The 22,445-nt window shown below is 44.5% G+C and overlaps 1 protein-coding gene across 4 annotated transcripts in view; it reads left to right on the top strand.

The window, feature by feature from the left end:
- Nucleotides 1–22,445, top strand: part of MYO3A (myosin IIIA) — a 2,295,212-nt gene that overhangs the window by 1,393,461 nt on the left and 879,306 nt on the right. For all 4 annotated transcript variants that reach the window (XM_069648154.1, XM_069648153.1, XM_069648152.1 and 1 more), the window contains one exon: nt 20,715–20,792. In XM_069648154.1, coding sequence (XP_069504255.1) covers nt 20,715–20,792 — 78 coding nt within the window. The remainder of the gene's footprint in view (nt 1–20,714; nt 20,793–22,445) is intronic.

Raw genomic sequence — 22,445 nt, 5'->3', positions numbered from 1 at the left:
CCGAGTGCAAATATTCTGTTATTGAAAGGGAAACCTTGGCTATGTTCTGGGCAGTGAATCATTTCAAGTATTTCTTGTGGGGAAGAAGATTTGTGGTTAGGTCGGATCATAAGCCCATGGTTCAACTTTTTGAGAGTGGAAGGTGGGCGTTAGGTTCCCCAAGGATTAGCAGATGGGGTTTGGGGCTCCAGAATTTTAACTTTGATGTGAGCTATCTGCCGGGAAAGAAAAATGTGGTGGCGGACTGTTTGTCCAGGTTGTCAGTAAGTGGTGGATTTGCAGAAGACAGAGAGGCAGAGGAGGAGTCAGTTGTGGCAGAAATACTGAATGCAGTTAGCAAGGTTGAGTGGACACGAGAAGAGGATATTGACGAGGAGCTTAGTCTTATAAAGGACTGGACCGTGAAGGGATGGCCTGCAAAGGGAGATTTGGAAAGTAAATTCAATAATTGGTGGGAGATAAGGGATGAGTTGAATCTGTGTGAGGACAGGCTAAGAAGAGGAAGATGTGTTGTTCCTCTGCAGTCTATCAGGTCGGTGCTGGTTAGTTTGGCTCATCAGGGTCATCCGGGAGAGGCTGCCATGAAAAGAAAATTGAGGCAAAATTATTGGTGGCCGGGAATCGATAGATGTGCTGAAAGGTTTGTCAAAGATTGCATGACCTGTCAAATGAGTGACAAGTGCAGAGTAGTGAGGGAGGCCCCTTTGATACCAAGTGTGGTGCCAGACCAGCCTTGGTGCAAATTGGCGGTGGACATTATGGGTCCTGTAGCAGGGCTGGGAGGTGGCCAGAAGTTTTTATTTGTTGTAGTGGATTTTCATTCTAAATGGTTTGAGTGGGAAGCGGTGAGAGAGGTTACGGCTAAGGAGTTGATTTGTTTTTTAGAGAGACTGTTCCTTAAAGAAGGGGTGCCTAGTGAAATTGTGTCTGATAATGGGGTACAATTTGTATCTGAGAATATGAGGAAATTTCTTGCAGGTTATAGCATTAAACACATAAGGACAGCGTTGTATAATCCTAAGGCAAATGGTCTTGTTGAAAGAATAAATAGGTACATAAAAGGGGGTCTGCAGATGGCCATGAATTCGGGACAACCATGGAGGGAAGTATTAAGGTTACTGACGTGGAAGTACGTCACCACGCCACACTCTGTGACGGGTGCGTCTCCTTTTGTATCACTGAAAGGCAGGGAACCTGGGACAAGGCTTTGTCCAGGATGGTTGGGAATGGCCAAAGTGGTAAATGTTGATCGGGAACACATTATGAAACTTATTACATTGAGTCAGGAGAGAAATAAGGAATTGTTTGATGACAGGAGGAGGGTGAAAGAACAGGAATGGAAAGTTGGTGAAGAGGTGTATGTTAAGAATCCTAGACTAGTAAACAAATGTGTGGAAAGTAAGTTCCTGGGACCGAAGAAGATAAGTGCGGTAAGAAGTAATGTGGTTATTTTGGAGGGAGGTGAAGTGTGGTCAAAAGGAAGGTTGGCGAAAGTAGGTGATGTGAATGTCAGTAGGTCGGATGAGAAAATGAGGGAAGGAGTGGTGAAGGTTGGTTACAGTACATTAGGAAGGGTGAGGAAAGAAGATGTTGTAGACGGAAAAAATGTCGAAATTGATAATGAGGGGAGAGCTAAAGAAGGAGGGTCGCATAGGAGCAGGTCAAAGCCTGTGTGGATGAGGGATTATGAAACTTAAAATACCTTGATCTCATTACATGAAATGGTAATGCAAATGCAAGATTAGTAGTAACATTTTAATTATTACCTGGAGTGATCGCATTTCCTATGTTTTCAGGTTGATCAGTTACATTAGTTATTTTGTTGACCGTTTCTTCTTTGTGTGGTTAAAATCTTGTATTCTATTATAAAGGGGAAGATGTGTAGGGAATTGCATGTATTGATTTCGGCTCGCGGTGGTCACGCGCGCTCTGTGTCAGTGTTCTGAGCGAAGAGCCGCGTGACCACGGGGAGACGGTTGAAGAGGCGAGATACGAATCTGAGTGGAGCAGCTGTTCGGGGCTCCGGGGAGCTCCGTAAATAAAGGACTCTAAAGTTCAAGTCCGTGTCGCTTCCACATCCTTCAGTCCACATTGTGGAAGCTCGTAGATTGGTCAAGATCCCTTGTCTATTTTAAGTGTAATAAGTACTCTCTACAAGGAGAACTACATGGTTCGGTTGTACAGGGTTCAGGTGGAACTAACTGAGTGGTTGCCATGAGGGAGAGATTTGAGGCAAATATAGTTGTGGTCCAATCTCCTTTTTAATCCACACATTCAGTTCTTTTGTCATCCTTACACTGTCCTACTTTTTGCAGATTTTGCAGTCATAGTGTGTGCGCTCCCCTTTTGCTTTTTTTCCCCAGGTGAGTGGGTTTGAGAATATTTAGCAGTATCTTGGCAATCAACATCACCAAATCAAAGATATTAATTATAATATAAGTTGAATTGCACACTGAAGGCATAGGTAGTTTGGCAGTGCAATTACCTGCGTCTCAGATTTGACCATGTAGACATGTGGATAGCAAACAAGGTAAAAGGACAATTGGCTCAAGTGGACATGGGATGGGCAAGTACTGCACAGCACAGCAAATTGTGGTAGGAGGTAGTCCTGTTGCAATGCCTAGATATGCAAAAGAACCACATATGGGCCTGAGGTATGGAAGGGTTAGACTCGCCCATCCAGTGCCTTATGCAGAAGGCATGTTCCTGCAGGGCTTACTTGGAGTGACGATGGGGACATCATTTAGCATGCGTCTAGTGGAATGTGCTTGCTGGTATGTAAAGCGCACCATGTTGGTCAGAATTCGTCTCTTTTGGAATGCCTGGTCAGAATTCGTCTCTTTTGGAATGTCTTTGGCCAAGCCAACAATCCATATTGAAGAACATGCCTGGAGTGAGGCCATAGGCTTTGGTGGGGCTCCTTCACGGTTCCATGAGTGGCTTTGTAAAACCAACTCTATATAACATAGTGCCATTAGCGGACGGAGCTCTCGGCACTGGGCACAATAAAAGAGCACTGCTGAGAGATTCAGAGATCAAGCGGCCTTGGTGATATTTCCAAACACATTCTTGACAGTGCACGTCACGTTTTACCTGGACAGAGCTGGACAGACATAGACTATAGGCAGAGACTCCCAATGACCTCTCATATGAGACCAATTTTGAAAATGTTAAGAGGGAGGTCACAAAGATGCTCCATATCACCAACTCTATGAAAATTCTTTGTGGAACCATTTTATGAGGTACTAAGACAATGTGTGTTGGGTTTGTGCTCCATCTGGTTCCTTTTTTTAGCTCTATTAGTTTTATCACAAAAAGAAGGAACAGAGACTCTATTGTACTGATTCTGCAGAATGAAGAGAAAGGGTAACTAGCAGCAAAACTCTTCCTATTAGGGAAGAAAGAAAGAAAGAAAGAAAGAAGGAAAGAAAGAAAGAAAGAAAGAAAGAAAGAAAGAAAGAAAGAAAGAAAGAAAGAAAGAAAGAAAGAAAGAAAGAAAGAAAGAAAGAAAGAAAGAAAGAAAGAAAGAAAGAGGGACTAAGTTGTAACTTAGAAGGTGGTGGCTCTCCTCTGTGTTCACTAGGTGGTTGCTGGTTTTCAAACCTACACACAAGAACTTTCAAAAGGCTCTTCCAAATCCTGATTTTGTGATTCTAGTGAACAAACAAAAGGTTCTTTACATGAGTCCCTCCAAGCTGTCATCTGGTGGCTCCGTTGAACAGATAAAACACATAAAAAATCGCTCAATGTTCATTTGACACAAAACAACCTTATTGGTTAGTCCAGAACAGTTCTTGGTATATCCCCTCCTCAGGGATGTATTGAACTTAATGAGGTCATCTGCTTTTATCTCTTAGTCTTTAGCAAAAACACCATGTTGTCCTTGCTCCTGTGCAGATATGCCTGCTTTCAGCTTCAGGTAGGCTTGCTCAGCCCAACTTATGTTCTGTCTTATGTACTTTCCTTCAACCTTGCTTGATTTCTTCCAAGTATTAGCCCTGTTGGCCTTCAGGCCTGCTTGGTCCCTCTTTAGTGGTGATTTCTCTTACGGGTTCTCTTATCCCCTTCTGGGGTCTTCTGAATTTCAGCCCTGTGTGAGCTATAGGCCTGCTTGGCCCATCTTTGGCTATGATTTCTCTGGGGGTTTCGCTTATCCCCTTCTTGGGTCTTCTGTATGTCAGCCCATATGGGCTATTGGCCTGTTTCATTGCCCTCCATCCAATTTCTGTGCAGCGGCCTGTACTATCACTCCAGCTGCAGGGTTTGGTTGGGAGGTGGTCTCCTGGGCATGCAAGGAACTGCATCATTGTCCTGGCTCCAGACAGCATAGTCCGCTGCTTCACCTTGCTGCCTTCCTCTCATCAGGAAGGGTCAGATTGTCGGTACGTCTTCCATGTAGGGAAGAGGTTTCCTCTCTCAGCAATCCCGATATTGGCGGGATATCCACCGCTAGTGAAGAGGTTAGCACTGCACGCGTTGCTTCGGGTTCCTTCCACCATGGCAGCTGCAAGGCTCTTCCATTCAGCTCCTGCTGAGGGAACAGGGCTCTTCCTTTGGGCAGCACCACAAGCCGTTGTCTGTTCAGCCTCGACTGGGCTCTCCTTCACTTGATCTCCTTGTGTATTTTAGATGCTCCTTGGAGTGGAGGAGACTTCCCATTGGTTCTAGGTTTCATAATGAGGCTGCAATCGAGGTAAGTCAGAGACCAAACCATCCGCCTTAAAGAGGTCCTGCACATGCCCACCCTGCTCAATTCATATAAACCCAACCAATGCTTGGGACTTTGCAGGGAGGGGCGGTGAAAGGGAACTCCTTCTTCCGCAGTTATTGTCCCCAGTGGGGCATGTCCTTCCATTTTCAATATTCAACAGTAAAACAGATAACCTGTAGGTTTAAGAACCATCTCATTACCCTGACCATCTCATTACCCTGGGGTTGGAGTCTTTCCTCAAACACATCAATGTTAAGAGGGGAATGATCTGAAACTAATCAAAACTTTCTCCCTGTTAAGTAGTACCATAGACTGGCCCATTTAATATCCAGACCCTCCAACTCTTCCATTACATAAGCTTATTTGTGAGGGAACAGCATCCTACTGATCTACAGGACTGAATGTTCTTGGCCATCACGCAACTGAGAGAGCACGGCCCCCAGGCCTACTAGTCTGCCATCCTTTTGAAAAATTAACTCTTGATTGAAATCAGGCATCTTCAATGTAAGTTCATCATACAGAATTTCTTCTAAGCTGTCAAATTTCTTTGTCATGGAAAGTCCAGGAAAGCATATTTGGATGAGAGATCTTCAGCTTCTCTGTAGCACTGAATGTGATGAGAGGAGAAATTAGTTATAAACCTACGATAGTAGCTGGCTAATCACTGAAAGTCTCAGAGTTCAGCTTGGTCTTAGAAGGAGGTGTTCATGATATGGCCTTAATATTTTCAGTGTGAGGCTGTATGATAACCAAGGAACTTGACAGCATTTTGGGCTAGACGGGATTGTTTGGGATTACTCTGTAGATGTTCCTCCAAACTACTACTATGGATCATAATATCATTGAGATAGGCCGCTGTGAATTCCAAATAGGGTCTTCACACATTACCTACCTATCTCTGGAAGGTAGCGGGGGCACCAGACAGGCCAAAGGGGAGGACAGTGAATTGAAAGAGTACTTAAGGCATAAAGAAGGCAGTCTTTGTGTTGTCAGAGGAATGAAGGGGGACCTGTCAGTGAACCTTGATGAGATCTACAGTGGGTATATATTTGGCATTCCGCAACCTCTCTATCAACTTGTCAATCCTCGGCATGGGATAGTTGTCAAAGACCGAGATGGAATTTAGTCTTCGAATATCAATACAAAAATGCCAAGACCAGTCCGGTTGGGTGACAAGCACAACTGGGGAGGACTAGGGACTCTCTAAGGGATTTATTACTTGCAGGTTTAGCATATGTTCACAGTTTGCCCATGATGGCTTCATATGTGATGATAGAAATATTTGACCCTGCTTTGCACTTCAGAGGAAACTTCAGGGAATTAGTTAAGTAGATCATCAAGATCCCTCTTTTCCTGTTGGGTAAGATTCTCTGGGATTAAGTTAAGGCCTGTTTCCTGCTCTACCAGGAGGGCCACCATGGTAACAGTACATTGTTCAACTAAGTCGGCTCTCTAGATCTGTAAAGGAAATATGTGGTACACTTATATTTTCACCCACCTGTTAAGTTGGGAAATTAGGTAACTAAGGAGTCCCTTCTTTTGTAGTACTTGAAAGGGGCATGCTACCTAGAAATCATTTTGTTATCGGAGGTGTGTAGGAAAACCGACACTTGATCCCTCGTAGAAAAAGACTGTGTCCAGTGCCTGTCGATCATAGTTAGTTTTCTAGGGTTCCTGTGATCTCAAAATGTGTTGTTTCACAATGTCCCTTACAAGCTTTATATGGAATTTCAGTTTTTGGGTGGCTTGAGATATGGGTTATGCTGCCTGCTCACTTTCTAATTTTTCTTTTTATTGTGCATATTAGCCAAATCAAATTTCGACTTTTTACACAATGTACAAAATCTTAAGAACATATGTAGCTAAATTACATCATTTAAAGCAAATGAAATAATTGCTTAAAACTTTACTCAACTACTCAACTACACCACAGTAGATACAACAGGCAAGGGCAAACAAACAATTCTGATAAAAGAAAAAAAAGAAATAAAGAGAGAGAAAAGGAAAAATGACCATACTCTCAACAAAAAAATATCATGATATATACAAAAGAATATTAAAAAAACACAAAAAGGAGGAAGCAAAACACAAGTATAAACACCTCCTTCAAGCCAAGCTATTGCTCACCTCATTAATTTAAATGACAACATGATCAAACAATTTTAGATCATTAAGAAGTTTGACCACTTCCATTGTCAAAATGACTTCATTACCTGAAATAATTCTCTCCCACATATAATCAGGCTCTAGCCATCTCTCCCTATCAAAAATCCTCTGCAGTCTCCTCCATCTTAATTCCCTTATCCCAGAACAGGATAGCAAGAGGAGTTTAGTTGTTTGTTTAGAGTTCATATCACAGTCCTGACATATGTCAGATGGGAAGCCAATCTTATCCCGAAATCAAAAAATGTTTAACCTGGCTTTAGGATCGGGACATTTTTATAGGTAGATCGGTAAGAGAGCTCTGGGTTTGTCATAGGCTGAAAAGTTTGTGGAAAGCATTGATATTCGTAGCCTACCAATTTTCTTAGTCCAGTCTCTTCTCTTGAGAAATTCCTTGGATCTTAAAGGATTGGAGTTCAAGGTGTCTATGTCTGAGTTCCCTGAAGCAAGGATATCGGAACATTTAGATTTAAGTTTTTTCAAAAAGATATTGTCCCCCTTTCGCAGTTGAATACAAACATCTGATAGATCAGCAAGGAATATCGAGGCTTAGTAGCACCAAAAATTGAATCCGCCAGTCACGAAGTCAAAGTTATGAATATAACTTTATTCTGTACAGATTCAAATATCAAAGCAGATAGCTATCTGGCTCCCAAGTGACTCGCAGTGTGTACGAGCAGACACAGTGAGGGGCGAGAGTACTGGTCATCACAAAGCATGCAGTATTTATACACAGTCCTGGCCATTGCCCAGCCCTTCCCAAAAACTAATAAGTTACAAATTTGGGTGTGTGCCCAGTTCACATGACAAATATAACAATACTAGTTTATACGTTAGACATGTTGTCCTATCTTTGGAGATTCAATGGCGATGTTGATTCTCCAGCTCAAGTTAAGCCCAGTTTCAAGAAACAAACTCAATAGTTTATTATAGAGGCACATGGTTTTAGTTTGTCTACCATTCAGTTCTGATGTTTGTATATGGCTGAAGCTATGGATGCAGTCAACACTTGAATTGAGGTTCACTGTGGCTCCAAGGTTCCTTAAAGATACAATACTGGCAACTTTGCTGTATTCAGCTGTGTAGATCTTTCCTTGTTTCTTGAGCTTTAGGATAAGTCCTGTTCCAAGAGTTGCATAAAGGATTTCTTCCAAAACACACGGCTGTAGTTGCTTTGCTTTGTGGGTCGTTGTTTGAAAGAGGATGAGTGTGTAGGCACAGATAACACTTTGAATAGGAGTTCATCTTGACTACAAGGTTTCTTTGCACAGGACAAACATTTCTGCTTTTGGCAGTCCTAGTGTTGACATAGGCTCAAAGGTCATTCTGCTCAGTGGCAGCTGAAAACATGGTTAATCATTTCTGAACAGGCAGCAGGAGTTCGGATCAAAATGCTTGATGTTTTCGAGATGGCGGCGAAGTCAATTCTATCTAAATCGAGTTAATCATAGGTTTTAATACATATGCAAATGTCTTAGGCCAATTTTCATAATCAGGCAGTATTTATGCGAATATGGTTTAACAAACCCTCCTTTTAGCCTAATCCAAGAGCATTACTGAAACATTCATTTTACTCAAAACCCCACGCCTCAATGTCCGTACATCCTGAATCACATTCTTCAGAAACATCAATCGCCATAAGTTTCTTGATAGTAAAATCCTTCATTACTAAAACATTAGTAGTTTCCTTTGGCGCATGTATTTTAGGTCCTAGTGTACCTATCGTTTGTGTACAACATCCTCCTAACATCGAACATATGGCAGGAATACATTGTAAACAACAACAAAACAATAGAACATCAAGAACTACCATTAGGACTGCAAAGAGTTTCCAACCCCATGATCGTAGTAAGTCCCGGAACAAAGCACTAAGATCCCAGTTTCCCTTAGGGACATGTACTTCAGTACTCAAGGTATGCAGATTTTGTATTGCCTTGAATATAGTAGGGGAGGAGTCAGGTACAAAAACACAGCATGCGGATCCAACCAATTTACATACCCCAGCCCGCTCAGCTAGGATGACGTCTAACACCATCCTATTTTGGAGGGCCACTAATCTAATTGCCTTTTGCTCCAGCGTCATGTTGTACAGAATATTGGTGGTCCTATTGATGGTTTTTTCCAGTACCCTTGCTAGTCTTCAGAATTCATTATCTGTCCCCAAAATGGCACAAAGGATTTTGCTACATCACCCATGACTTGTGAAGGAGTATCACCATTCTTATCCCGCTCTGGACGAGCTCTAGAGACTTCAGTAGCAGTAGCCACATATATACCTCTGGTAACAAGATACCCAAGTAACAAGTACATACAGAGCTCTGTCCTCACTGGTTAGATTCACAATATTAGTACAACCCTCGAATGTACCCATTGGCTGTGAACCTTCCCTTTGCATACAGAAGGAAACAGAGTTAGGGCTGTGATTACTAGTATAGGAAGGAGGCATGGCATCCCGGTTGCCTACGGGAGCCATCTTGAAAGAAATCAGCAATTTGAAAGGTCTAGAGAGTCTATCAGAAGGCCTAATAGAAGCAACACTGAGTTTGCTTCTATTTGCGAAGAGAGAACATCCCAAAGGTGTTAGGACTCGTTTTTCAAATTCCTTTAGATTAGTCCCATCGCAGTTCCCAGAAATACTATCATTCCAACGACCAAAGAATAGTGTCCTGAGCGAGGTGTAGCATGCAGTAGTTAAAGGAAGAGTGAATGTACCAGCCAGTCCCTTTTCCCCATGTTGTGGCAAGTGTGAAAACACTGAGCAATTCGTTGTGTTTAGAATAGCATAGGTCGCATTCATGATCATTAGGAGAGTGTTATTATGATAACCCTGTCTATGTTGGGAGTCTCGAGGAGGAAGAGTGTTCAGATGCACGAAAGTTGGAGACGCAGTGGAGATAATTTCAGTGGGTAATAAAGTCTCAAGAGGATGCACTCTTTCTATGTACCAGAACCAAAGCGCAAATATAATTACTAAACAAACCAGTACTGTGATTACAAAACAGTGGGTCCCCAAGGACCATGATCTTTGATGAACAGATTCTTTGTCAGCCACAAGACCAATTGCTTGCTCCGCACAAGTGGATTTAAGAATGGACATTGTTTCTCAGAGTCTGTTTAGAAGCCTCTCCGTTAGGCTCTTTTCATTAACCCGTTGGTGGATCCTGACCACGTGGCCTATCTTACTTGAAGGTAACTTTGACCGTCCCTGTCTCTTATTTATTTTTCAGCGAAATAGTGACACAGGACTGGCTCAACGATGATTCCTTGTGGGCACAGCCAATGCTTGCTGTAGGTCCGGCGTCTCGGATGCAGATCGTGCCTCAAGACTCAAGGTACGGTGTGATCTGCGAACAGAGTGTTGTCGCTTCATGAAGGAAGTGACGAAGCAGAAGCAAGATTGCTCAATAGTGAAGAAAGATCCGAAGAAGAACTTGGAGGCAAAACAGCAGTCTCCCCAGGCCCCACGGGCTCAGGAAGGATTTCCAGGACACCCTCAGTGTTGGTTAGAACAGATTTCTGAGTCTGCTTGAGGGACATTAATCAGTCTAAATAACGAGACCCATCTCAATTCCATCGATAGTAAAAGGGAAAGCAGGCCCATCTCATAGCGAAAAAAGGCCATAGGAATAGAGTTGGGAAGAGTCAAGACTCTTTTTCATATCCTTGCTTCAACACATGCCCAGTTAATTTCAAAGCTTTGAATATTGCTCTACAATCCAAACAGCAAAGTTGGTATGATCTCCCCCACATAATACTTTATTAACGAGGTAAGTGAAAATGTACAGTATTTTTTATACATCTTAATCACATGAGATTCCAGCCTTGTTGCTTCCAAATCCTAGGCGTTATTGAAGTCCAATTTGGTTGGACAAGGAGTGATCTTAGAGCCAAGATATATGAGTTCCCTTACCAAAGGGACATCGCAGCCATCAATTTCCCAGGAAAGTGTCTTCGTTTTGGTCAGCGGACGCTTAAAACTCATCACTCTGGATTTGTCTGGGTTGATTTTCAGACAATTAGCTGATGTAGAGTCTCCCAGCGCCATCATTAGCCTTTGTAGGACAATTTGCGTATAATCCAGAATGATGATGTCGTCTGTATAAAATAACAGTGATAAACTGGTCTCTCCGTTCTTAGGACTGGCCAACAGGAGATTCTAAAAACAATGGAGTACATCTGATAGGTAAAGATTAAATAGAAAGGCAGCCTCTAATCAACCCTGGCGGACTCCTCTCTGAATACGAATCACCTGTGACAAATTACCAGCACTAGATAACCTTACTCTTAGGGTGGAATTATGGTGCAGTTCTATAAGGATAGCCAATAAAGGGTCTGGAGTCCCCTAGGTCTTCCGTTTCCACCACAAACGCTCTCTATTTACAGTGTCAAAGGCCTGGGATAAGTCCACTCAGGCCCCATAGAGTGGTCTCTACCCCTTAACTGTACTTCCAGAGCTCAAGCAAGTAAGGATGAGGTTGGTTGAGCTGCCTGCTCTCTTTCTTCCCAAAACTCCCTCGTCAATGGCATCTCTCGGTTCTCGCCAAGGTAGGAGTTCAAAAGGAAAATTCACCAAAGAGGATTGGGGATTTTTCCAGACTGCAAAATAGAGCCCATAGTATTATCAGATCCCTGTTTTGCCATCTATTTCCAACAGTTTGCATAATATCAGTTTTAGGGTTTGACTGAAACATTCTACTATCGGTTTGGGGCTGATAAACAGAGGTTCTCCATTATTTTATATTCAACGCATCCTTCCCCTCTTGCATCAAGCAGGACTTAAATGATGTACCCTGGCCAGTAAAGAAATGAAATAATGGGCCTCATTACGACCCAGGCGGTAAGGGGTTTACGGCGGCGTAAACAGCGCTGACCCTTACCGCCTGATTCCGAGGTCCCTTAGCGCCATGGAGGATTTAACACCTGCTTTTAGCAGGTGTTAAAATCCATGGCGCTAAGGGACCTTGTTGTTAATTACGCCACCGTAATTTACGGTGGCGTAATTAACACCTTCCCCACTCCCATTATGCCCTATGGGGCAAAAATGGGAATGGGGAAGGGTAAATGGGGATTGGGGACTTACCGCCCCGCCAACCTCGGAATGGGGCGGTAAGTCCACCAACCACCATGGCGTAAACGTAGTTTACGCCATGGTGGTAAAGGCACGACCCAGGCGGTAACTTACCGCCTGGGTCGTAATGAGGCCCAATGTGTTTAAGAATTTGCTGACTGGTGTTGTTTCTGAGTGGAGACACCTCGGGGTAATAAGTGCCATAATCTACAATGATCAGTATATTTTGATTCCCCAATTTAGAATGGTCAAGGGTCCCACTTTATTAATTTGTTCCTCAAGCAATCTACCTCAATGAGCGGCAACGGTGGTAAGGGAGCTCTTGGTACTGGGGTGTTTGGCGACAAAGAATTAAGAGACTTACCGAGTGATGCAATAGTGGTTGCTATACACTTTTATTAAATGAAAACCAAGCCTACCTATCCCTAACTCTAGGGGGTTTCCCTACCTAAACTAAAGAAACTTGGGTGTATGTCAGGAAGTCTCTGTGAGTCAAAACTAAAAGGCACCGTCCCGGTCACAAAGCCTCCTAATCTACCCCTTTCACTACTATAAAGCACCATAAAGTACAGCTTCTGTTTGAAATCCAGGAGAATGACTCCCTTCCCCTAGATCTGAAACGTCCAAACACCTCTCGGGTTGTTCAAAGTAAAAATTCCACAAAAGGTCTGGGTTCTCCATAACCAAAAAGAAAGTAAATTATTCACATAAGGTTCTCGTAGAGCAAGGAGAATGACTCCCCTCTTCTAGCAAGTTCTCCAATGTCTTTCACAATTCTTAATAAGGTTTGTGGCTCCCTTAGAGTGACTTTGACAGTCTCTAGGTTTTATACAACTCTTGATCCGTCCCACTGGGACAATGAAGCTGTTCCTGGAGTTCCTCTCGACTCCCCAGTACCACTGTCCATGGGACTAGCCAGGGAACTGTATCACAAAAATGGTTTATTGTCTTCTCTGTTTCTTTCTGGCTTACATACTTAAAAGGTTCTTGATGTTTCCATTTTATTCTAAGCAGGAAGAAAATAACAAAAACAAGCATTTTCATTCTTTTTTGAAGAAGGCAAGTTTAAGGCATGAGCTGAAAAAGACAGGACTCTTGGCAGCACCTGGTATTGATCAATCATCAATGTTTAACAGGCTGATGACAGAAGACAATTTGTATTTTACTCTACGGTCCCACCGTAGACGATTCTGGGGTGTGTACAGTGATTTTCTGCTTTGGCAGGGGCTTGCCTGGCTATTCGATGTTCGGATAGAGAAGGAGGGCATTAGATATCCCTGGGTCTCCAACCCTTTTAGGCCCCTCAGTTGTAGTTTCCAGAGTTGCTAAAATAACCCCCTTTTGGGGCATTTCAGGGAGTTAGGGTCTCGGGTTCATGGACAACATGTATTCTCAGTTGCTGAAGTAGGTGCTCTCATTTCACACTATTCACTGTTCTCCCTTGTTGTCTTAAGTTTAATGGAAAGCCTAAAGAGTTTCTTGAACAGCTCACCCACTCCCTCACAGACTTTTATCTTTCATTACCTGTATTGGGGTTGGGATGGCTGAGCGGGTCGGTAGGATTTTGGATGATGGTCAATCGTCTTCTCCCACTATCATCAGGGTTCACTTCTTTGGCCCTGTACTACTGGCTGTCAGGAAGCGGGCCAGGTACTCGACCTTCCGTCCTTGTAAAGAATGTCCAACCACTACCTTTCTGGATACTGTTTAGGTCAGGGTAGATAGCTGTGGAAACGGATAGGGTTAGTGGTTTCGGTGCAATTGTTGGACTGCCCGATCCAACCACTACAGGTCATGCCACTGCAACCCAATCACTTTCCTCCTGTAGGGCCGACTCTCGGCCGACTGGTATGGCGCTTTCCCTGTGTCTTACAAACAATGTACTTCTGGTCAACTGGGGTGTTCTGACACTCCATGTCTCTTTTGGCTTGCCTCTCGGCCACCAACCTTTAATTGTGTATAGCATTTGGCATTCTGCCTCCATGTGGGACACCTATTCCCTTCTTATTTCTGCTTTCTACATGGCCAGCACCGCATCAGCCTGCGAGATGTCTTCTTGCGTCCCCTTGAACCACACCCTCCACGTCTCTTGCTCAAGCGTTGTGGGCCTGCCTTCGGGTGTTCTCTCGGCTTCCATCTCTCTCTGGTTCTTTATTTCTCTCTCCACCTCAACTGCTCTCTCCGGTTCTCTCTCTAGTACTCTCTCCAGTATCCCTCCTGGTACCCTTCTGCCTTCATTTGTTTCTGACACCCTGATATAGAAGGGTCCGCCCTGATATTTCCATTCCATGGACTACAGCTCTTCTGGTGTTTTTCTTGATAGCTTGTAGCGTTCTCGGGAGATTCTTCATGTCAGTACATAAACCATCAGGGTAGTTTGATGTTTCACAGTAACACATGATTGTGGACATGAGTTTAGACCCATAAGATTAAAACCAGTGCCCTAAGTGGCACTACAAAATGAGCCAGGGCTCATCAAGGGGCGTGGCCTAACGGCAGGGGTCCGAATGGCCCATTAGGCCACGCCCACCGACGATCCCCGGCTCAATGGGCCACTGGCACCCCTGCCAGGCAGTCTTTTGTAGAGATCACCACCCGCTCCTCATGTGAGAGAGGGTGCTGATCTCTGCCTTTATTTTCTAAAGGCTTGCCTGGCAGGGGACAGCACCTTGCCTATTCAGCCTTAATGGTGGCGCTGCCCCTCGCCAGCTGGGGAGGGGCAGCATCACCATTATGGGTGAAAGTCTTTTTTTTCTCAGGCCTGAAGCTCTCGCACACGAACGAGAGCTTCAGGCTATAAAAAAATGCCTTTTTGTGTAGTGGCCGGGGCTGCCAGGGGAGATTAGTGGGCCCCGGCAGGGCCCCGCCTCAAAAACGAATTTTCGTAGCCTGCCGGGGCCCTGCCCCGGCAGGCCCCGGCCCACTTAAAGCCCTGGTTAAAACCCAACAAGGCTAAAACATGTCTGGGGATGTTTGTGGTCTCGTGCAGAAGTGATGTAACCTAGCAGTTCAAGCCGGAAGTGTCCCTTTTGGGGTAGGACCAACCCTGATTTGCATATGGTTTTTCCCCTTCTGTAATGGCTTGGCAGTCTGAAAAACGATGGTCTGGAGGAATGCCTATAGCTATGCCCGCAGTTATGATTAATTCAAAACCTTGCAGCCATCACCTTTTTGTTTTGCTAAAGATATAGAATACAGACAAGAAGACATGTTTCAAGACAACTTCTCTAAGCCCTACAACTATGAAAAGTTCCTTACTCTAAAAAACAACAAAAGTCTGCTCGTCACGATTTTGAATAAATAAATGTAGTCCTCTGTGAAAACCTATTCTACTCCAATTTTTGATATACCACTAAAGAAAGAAAGAAAGAAAGACAGACAATCTAATTAATGTCTTAGAATAGGGTGATTCTCTCCCTAGGTTCACTAGATGGTGACTGATTTTCTGACCTCCTCTCCTCCCGCCCAAAGAGTTCTTAAAAGTCTCTTCCAGTTCCTTAATTGGTGATTCCAATGAACACCAAAAGGTCCTTTACAACAACGATTCGCTACAAGCTCTGGCCTGGTGGCTCTGGTAAACAAATAACACACAAAAAATGTCTCTTCATGATCTTTGACAAAAAACTATTTGATCAGTTAGTTCAAAAGACAGCAAGAAAGAGATCCTTCTCATTGGGATGCCTGCTCCTAATTTCCCCCTCACTCTCTGGCCAGACTCCTTCGGTCCCCTCCCCTTACTCACTTGTGAGGCAAAAAACCTTGGGGTCATCTTTGACTACTCTCTTTCTCTCCACACATCACAGACCTTGCCAAGAAGTCCAATTTTCAGTATCCTCTTCTGATGGGCATTCCACCTTTCCTCACCTTCCCCCAGAAACTCAATATCTCCAGAACCGTGGTTCTCTCTAGGCTTGACTACTGCAATAGCTTCTTCCTCAACCTTCCTCTTTCCTCCCCCCGTCCCCCTCTAACTAATCCACAATAGGATTGCAAGTCTTATCATTGGCCTCAAACCCAGGGACAGCATTTCTTCAGTCCTAAAATCTCTACACTTGCTCCGGTGACTGCAAGGATCAAGTCCAAAACGCTTTGCATCATCCACATGGCTGTCTGGCACCTGAGACCTCTGTACATCCAGCTCTCTCTCACAAAATACCTCCACGCCAGAATCATTCGGTCTTCTGGCTCCAACTCTGCCGGTCAAACGTTTCTCCAAGCAGAGAGTGGGAAGTAGATCCCTTTCCACGGCTGGCGCCTTCCTCTGGAACATCCACCCTCTACCCCTCTGACTTGAGCTGGATCTTCTTAAGTTCCAGAAACTTCTCAAAACCTTCCTTTTCTCCTCTTCCTTCCCTCTCCCTTGCTAAACTATCCACCTGATGCTGGGACTGGGGCCTTGTCCCTTCAGAGTCATACAGGTACCAGACCACCCCTCCCACCAGTCTCTCTGAGCATCCTTTGCCATGCCAGCACTTCCCCTCAGGCTCCCTTTCACAGATTATCCCAACTTAGTTTTCCCTGTCCACTGCACTCTTCCTCCCCTGCCCCCTCTTTCCACCTTGGCCTGACCAGCACTTGCCAGTCCCCACCCGTGTGGGTACCCCACTCTGTACTTCTCCCGCTATGGCCCAACCCCTTGCACTTATCACATTTTCATTCACTTGCACAGTGGGAATATCACAATGCCAATATAATTGTTCCTTTGTTTTTTTGTTGTTGTATTCTTTGACTTCCCATGTTTTCCCCTCTCCCCCATCTTTTCTTGTGCCACCTGGAAACAACTGTGTATAGGCGCCATACACATGTCCAATAACTACAAAATACAAATACAAAACGGTTCTTAGTTTATCCCCTACTCAGGGATATGTTAATACTAATGAGGTGCTCTGCTTTATACATTTTGGTATTTAGCAAACACACTTTTGTCCTTGTTCTTGTTCAGATATTACTGCTTTGGGCCTCGGGTAGGCAAGGGACTTGCTCAGCCTGGCTTATGTTCTGTCTTGTCATAGTTTTTTTCAACCATCTTGGGTTTTTCTGGTTATTAGCCCTGGGTGGACTACAGGCCTACTTAGCCCCACTTTGGTTGCGGTTTCTCTTACAGTTTCTCTTATACCGTTCTGGCAGCTTCTAAATGTCAGCCCTGTGTGGGATATTGGCCTGCTTGGCACTTTTTTGTTTATGGTTGCTCTGATTGTTTTGCGTACCGACTTCTGGGGCCCTCTGAATGTCAGCCCCAAATGGACTTTGGGCCACTTCATCACCTTCCACCTGCTTTCTATGTAGTGCCGCCTACCTTCACTCCAGCAGCAGGGTTCAGTTGTGGAGATAGTCTTCTGGGTGTGCGGGAACCGTGTCCTTGTCCTGGCTCAGGACTGCACAGTTAGCTGCTTCACCTCAGTGCTTTGCTCCTATCTGGGAGGAGCAAGTCACTCTCTAGGCAGTCCTGGGCTCAGCAGGATCTACGCAGTTGTTGAAGAGGCAGTGCTCTGCAGGCTGCTTTGGGTCCCTGCCCATTATGCCGACTGTGTGGCTCTCCTGTTCAGTTCCTGCTCTTCTGAGGGGGTGGAACTTCCTCTTGGCTTAGAGGGAGACTTCCCATTGGTTCTGGGTTTCTCAATGAGTCTGTAATCGAGGTAAGTCACAGGCCAAGCCATCCACCTTAAAGGGGCCCTGCACATGTCCACCCTATCAATTCCTATATACCCAATGGACACTTGGGACTTTGTATTGAAGGCAGGTGAAAGTAATACCTTTCTTTGTCAGTTATTTAAATTTTATTGAGCATTTGTAAGGCGTTTTATACAGCAACATTGTGTTCCATATTCACAGAAGAGGGGTTACCTCCAATGGGATCCCACTTGCACTGTCCCTTAGGGATATTGTGTAGTGAGCTCACCTCCTTAGTCCCAAAGGGAGTGGCCCCTTGGGGAGAAGGGGCAACTTCCCTGGATTTGTCACACCAACTAAAATACCGCCAAAAGCGTGTAGAAAGAACACATAAAATGCAGAACTGATATGAGCAGGAGTGATCAGGCAAAGAATTGCAGCAATGTCACTGTTAAAAAGAAATCGTACCAGAAAAAGATCTCAAAAGGGACCTATAAGTCACTTTGGTCTTAGGAGTGGACCATGGATAGAGCCTCATGACAGTACCTTGTTCTCGGGAAGTTTGACAGCATCACACTAGTCCTCTTTGCTCTTTCCTTTCAGTCAAACCAGGTTCAAGGTGCATTGAGTCACATTGATCCTGGTAGCGATTCAGCTTTGAGATTTTCTTTTTTTTGCAGTTTGAGACAGCATTCAATGCAATGTGGTTCGAAGGGTGCAATAGGTCCGGATCGGCAGTCAAGTCAGATTGAAACAATGTTACAGCTAGGGCAAGTCAGTGCATGATAAGATGGCATCCAGTGGTCCGAATCTGTGTTTGAGTCAGGGTGAGGTGAGGTCCAGTTGGTGCAATGTGGTGCTTGAAGAAGCAGCGAGTTGAAGGATCCCGCAGAAGTGAGCCAGTTTACAAGCCGAGGAAGAGATGAGTGCTGATGGTGCGATGCAGCCTTGAAGTGTTCATAAATTCATGAAGCGGTTTAATGATGCAAAGTGTGCCACAATCAACACGGAGGGCCTTCTTTTGGTTAGAAGGAGTTGAACAAGGCTGAAGCAGTCTGAATGTAGCTCTAAGTGGCAAAATAGGGTTCCAGGCTGCTTTGGACTTCCTAAGGTTCCTTTAAGTCCCAATACAGGAGCTCTTGGACAAGGTGCACCGTCAGATGCTTTGCCACTCCAGGGAATTTAGATGGCACTTAAAGTGGGTTCCTTCACCTCAAGGGATATGATCCTGGTTCCAGTGCAGACAGCAGTGAGGCCCTGGCCCAGCAGTTCACCCAAAATATGCCATGGGGCTGGTTAGGGAGCAGAGCATTCCTTTGCCTTGGATAGCACCTGTCTTCACCTCTATACCAGAAGAATTCGGAATGGACTGCACTCCCAACAGAGATGCAGAGATGTATTTTTCTTTGTGTCCTGGAAGGAATCATGTAAGGCGAGGGAGAACACTTCCTTATAAAGGCGAACTGTCATTGGGGATTGGCTCAAAGCAAGGCTGCAGTAAGGGTTGCAATTCCTACTGCTGTATCAAGTTGCCCTTGTGTACTTACCTCATACCCAGAGGGCCTTGTCCTGCAGGAAACAGAAGGGACAGGAAGGAAGAGAGCACAATCTGAAAACTAAGATGGTAGAACCCCTTCTAAGGTCCACCTTTCCATATCCGGCTACTCAAAATGAACCCCATTTCCATAATTGATGAATTCAAAGGCCCTTTTGCATGCTGCACCGTGGTGTGAGGTTGGCATTTGTTGTGTGCATGCCTCTTTGAAGCAGGATTCCCAGGAGATCTGCTGGTGAGATCTCCTGCATCCCAGGAGAGGTGTTACCTACCCTTCCTGCCAGGGGATCAAAGAATGACAGCATCCTGTCTACTGTCTCAGTGGGAGCAGTCGGGTTATGAACATACATCACATTGGGTTGACACTGTGTCTTGGTGAGTGAGTGGCACACTCAAGTTTCCAACTGACTTCACCATACAGCTCTATGTTGCTCGCCTTCAAGCTCTTTCAAGCCTCATTCGCTCACAAGGAAGCCAGTTTCAGATTGTAATAGTAAGTTTCACTCCCATAGGTTCTATGGATTCTGGTCCCTGTAATTGCAGTGTTCGTTTTTTGGGAAGACATGCTGCATACTTGATTCTAGTAATTGAACTATGAATCTAGTGTGGGATGGGAGGGGGATAGCCAGCAGTGCAACATTTTAACTTAGAATGGAGGAGCCCTGGTGCTGCCCCTCAGCAGTATGGTAAGCGGGACACATATCAGTTCCCATCTAAGTATACCTCTGTGGTGTTTGCCTTCAAGCGCTTTTGAGACTTTCCAGGGTGGCAGTTTTAGGTGTTGATATTCTGTACCACTCCGATGCATTCTACACTCCAACACGTGTTGAAGAGTTTGCAACATCGGCATTTTTCATTGAGTTGCACAACACATTGCTAGCTGGGAACCCACATTTAAGAAAGTCAGGCTGCAACTGCACATGACCCCGTCCTGTGTCCCTCCTCCTTCCCAACCCCCACTGTAGATATGCACCTGTCAGACATTTTAATACTTCACAATCCTGAAAAGTAGAAGAAATAAACATCTCTTACTTTATAGCACCGCATGGATGTGTTGCATTATGCAAACCATGCACAAAGAATTACGCTATTTCCCAAACAGAAAATTGGTCTATTATGCTTTAGCCTTGCACAAAATATATTGAGTTGGTAAACCATGAAATTAATGACAACTGTATCCATTAAAATGAAATTATTTGTTGAGCCTAAGGCACAATCATTACTTTAAAACACTTTAGCGGCGCAAAAGTCAATGTGTTCATTTTTCATTTCCCAAAATCCTAATAGGATTTAGTACATAATGTTTCAATGCTTTGTTATGTTCACACTCTATCATCCTCGGCCTAAAATACAGCATGATACAATCCCAGGCCAATATTATGCCGGATGAAAAATATGTACCTGTTTAACATTTTATTTTTAGAATTTAATTAATATGTGCACCCATTCTCATGTCTCCACAATGTGCCAAGATCAAGCACATTATGTTCTACTATCTAACAATGCAGTCTTCTCAGAATAAGTACATTAAATCATGGTGTGTTACCCATTGCTTCATCAGCGTGGTTCAAATGAAATGTCTGCTCTGTATTATTGGTTTCATGCAGGCTGAATTTGGGGATACAGCACATCATCCAAGGGAGACTACCAACATGAAAGCCCAGACAGTAGCATCTTATTTTAGGGTAAGTGCTCTTTATTTAGATGGTTTTATTTTTTATTTTATTTTAGCATACAGTGTGTGTAGTGCCAGCAAATAGTATAACATTCACCTTCAAATATGCCAATGCTGCGTGAAAAGCACCAACCCCAACTTTGCACTGTGCTGTACTATATATCTCAGAGAAGCCCAACATTTTCCCCTCAAAACAATGTAGTGGTCTAAGATTCGTCTTTCTGAAAATCAATGCGAGAGTAGTCTCTGTGGCGCACTTCCATCTGCTAAGAGACATTTCCACGTGTTTTCTTTCGAATTGTAGGACCTGTAGCTGAATGAGTTCTGCATGAAGGTTCGTTCTGGCGAAGCATCTCACTTTCCCAAAATGCTGTGTTCTTTAAAAGTGGCGTTAGTGGTTTCTACCAGGATGGGCTTGCTAGCCCATTGTAATTTTAATTGTAAGTGTTTATTTGTAGAGCGCTTATACACAGTTGAAATTCTTCAAAGCGCATCAAGGCGGGAAGAGAACAAAGGAGTACAGTCCTCGTTCTTAGGCCTTGAAGATTCCGAACGATTTACAACCATAGGTAGCATGCTGGGCCAGAGGCAAGCATACTAGTGAAGTGCTTGAGAAAGAGTGAGGGTGGGAATGAGGTGGGGAGAGGGAGAGGAGCATACAGGTTCATTCACAACAGTACTGGCCTGGCGACATTTCAGGTTGCTTGGTAGTTGGTCATCCAATGCGTCTTAATTATGCATGAGTTTTTTTAGCACGCCCATCTAGGGAGGGAAGACAGTCGGAGGACAGGACAGACAAACTTGCAAGGCCTAGAACATTAAAGGTCTAGGACGTGCAAGTGCTCATAACATGAAGGACAAGGGAGGGAAAGGGGGACAAGTGCGCCCAGTCCATCAGGGTCCTGGGTTATTTATTTATTTATTACATTTGTATAGCGCACACCAGCCCTTGGGCATTGAGGCACTGTTACTTGAAGGGAGCCTAGTTACAGGGAGAGGGCACATGGGGAGAAGCAGTTATATATTGAGCAAAAAGAGCAAGTATACATTACAATACATAAAATATACATATAGGCATAGGTGAGTCACATTTATGTGGAATCACATTTGTGTGATAAACAGGTAGTTTATGACTGTAGATTGTGGCGTACTTAGGTGAAGAGCACAGTTTTCATGGCTTTGCGAAAGATCATGAGGGAGGCCTCGCCTCGTATAGTGGGAGGTAGGGCATTCCAATGTGCTGGTGCTAAGAAGGGGAGGCTGGAGCCACCTGCTCTAATTCTTCTTACCATAGGTACACAGAGCATGTTGGGGTAGGGTGTCCTAATTGGCACTTGTTGGTTAAGTGCAGAGTGGGTGCCACTCTCATGGAGCATATTGCAGTAGTACCAGGCAGAGGCCCGGAGGCAAGTGCAGGAACTGGTGGGGGAGCCTGGGACCTGTGAGGTTCTGGAGGTGCACCAGGCAACCAGTCGGCTAAGTGAGCAGGTTAGGGAAGCCAAGGAAGGAGGGAAAGAGCGAGGAGGAAGGCAGTTAGCAGGGGAGCGGGAGAGAGAAGGAGGAAGAGGAGAGGTAGGTCTTGTGGAGTTTCCTGAACTTAACGAGGTCTGGCTCAAGATGGAGAGAGATAGGTTGGCTGTTCCTGAGGGAGGCACCTGCAGAG

Source organism: Ambystoma mexicanum, chromosome 2q (genome assembly GCF_040938575.1).
Source record: "Ambystoma mexicanum isolate Mex_15411 chromosome 2q, UKY_AmexF1_1, whole genome shotgun sequence".
Taxonomy (NCBI): Eukaryota; Metazoa; Chordata; class Amphibia; order Caudata; family Ambystomatidae; genus Ambystoma; species Ambystoma mexicanum.
This window is presented reverse-complemented; position numbering and strand designations above follow the sequence as displayed.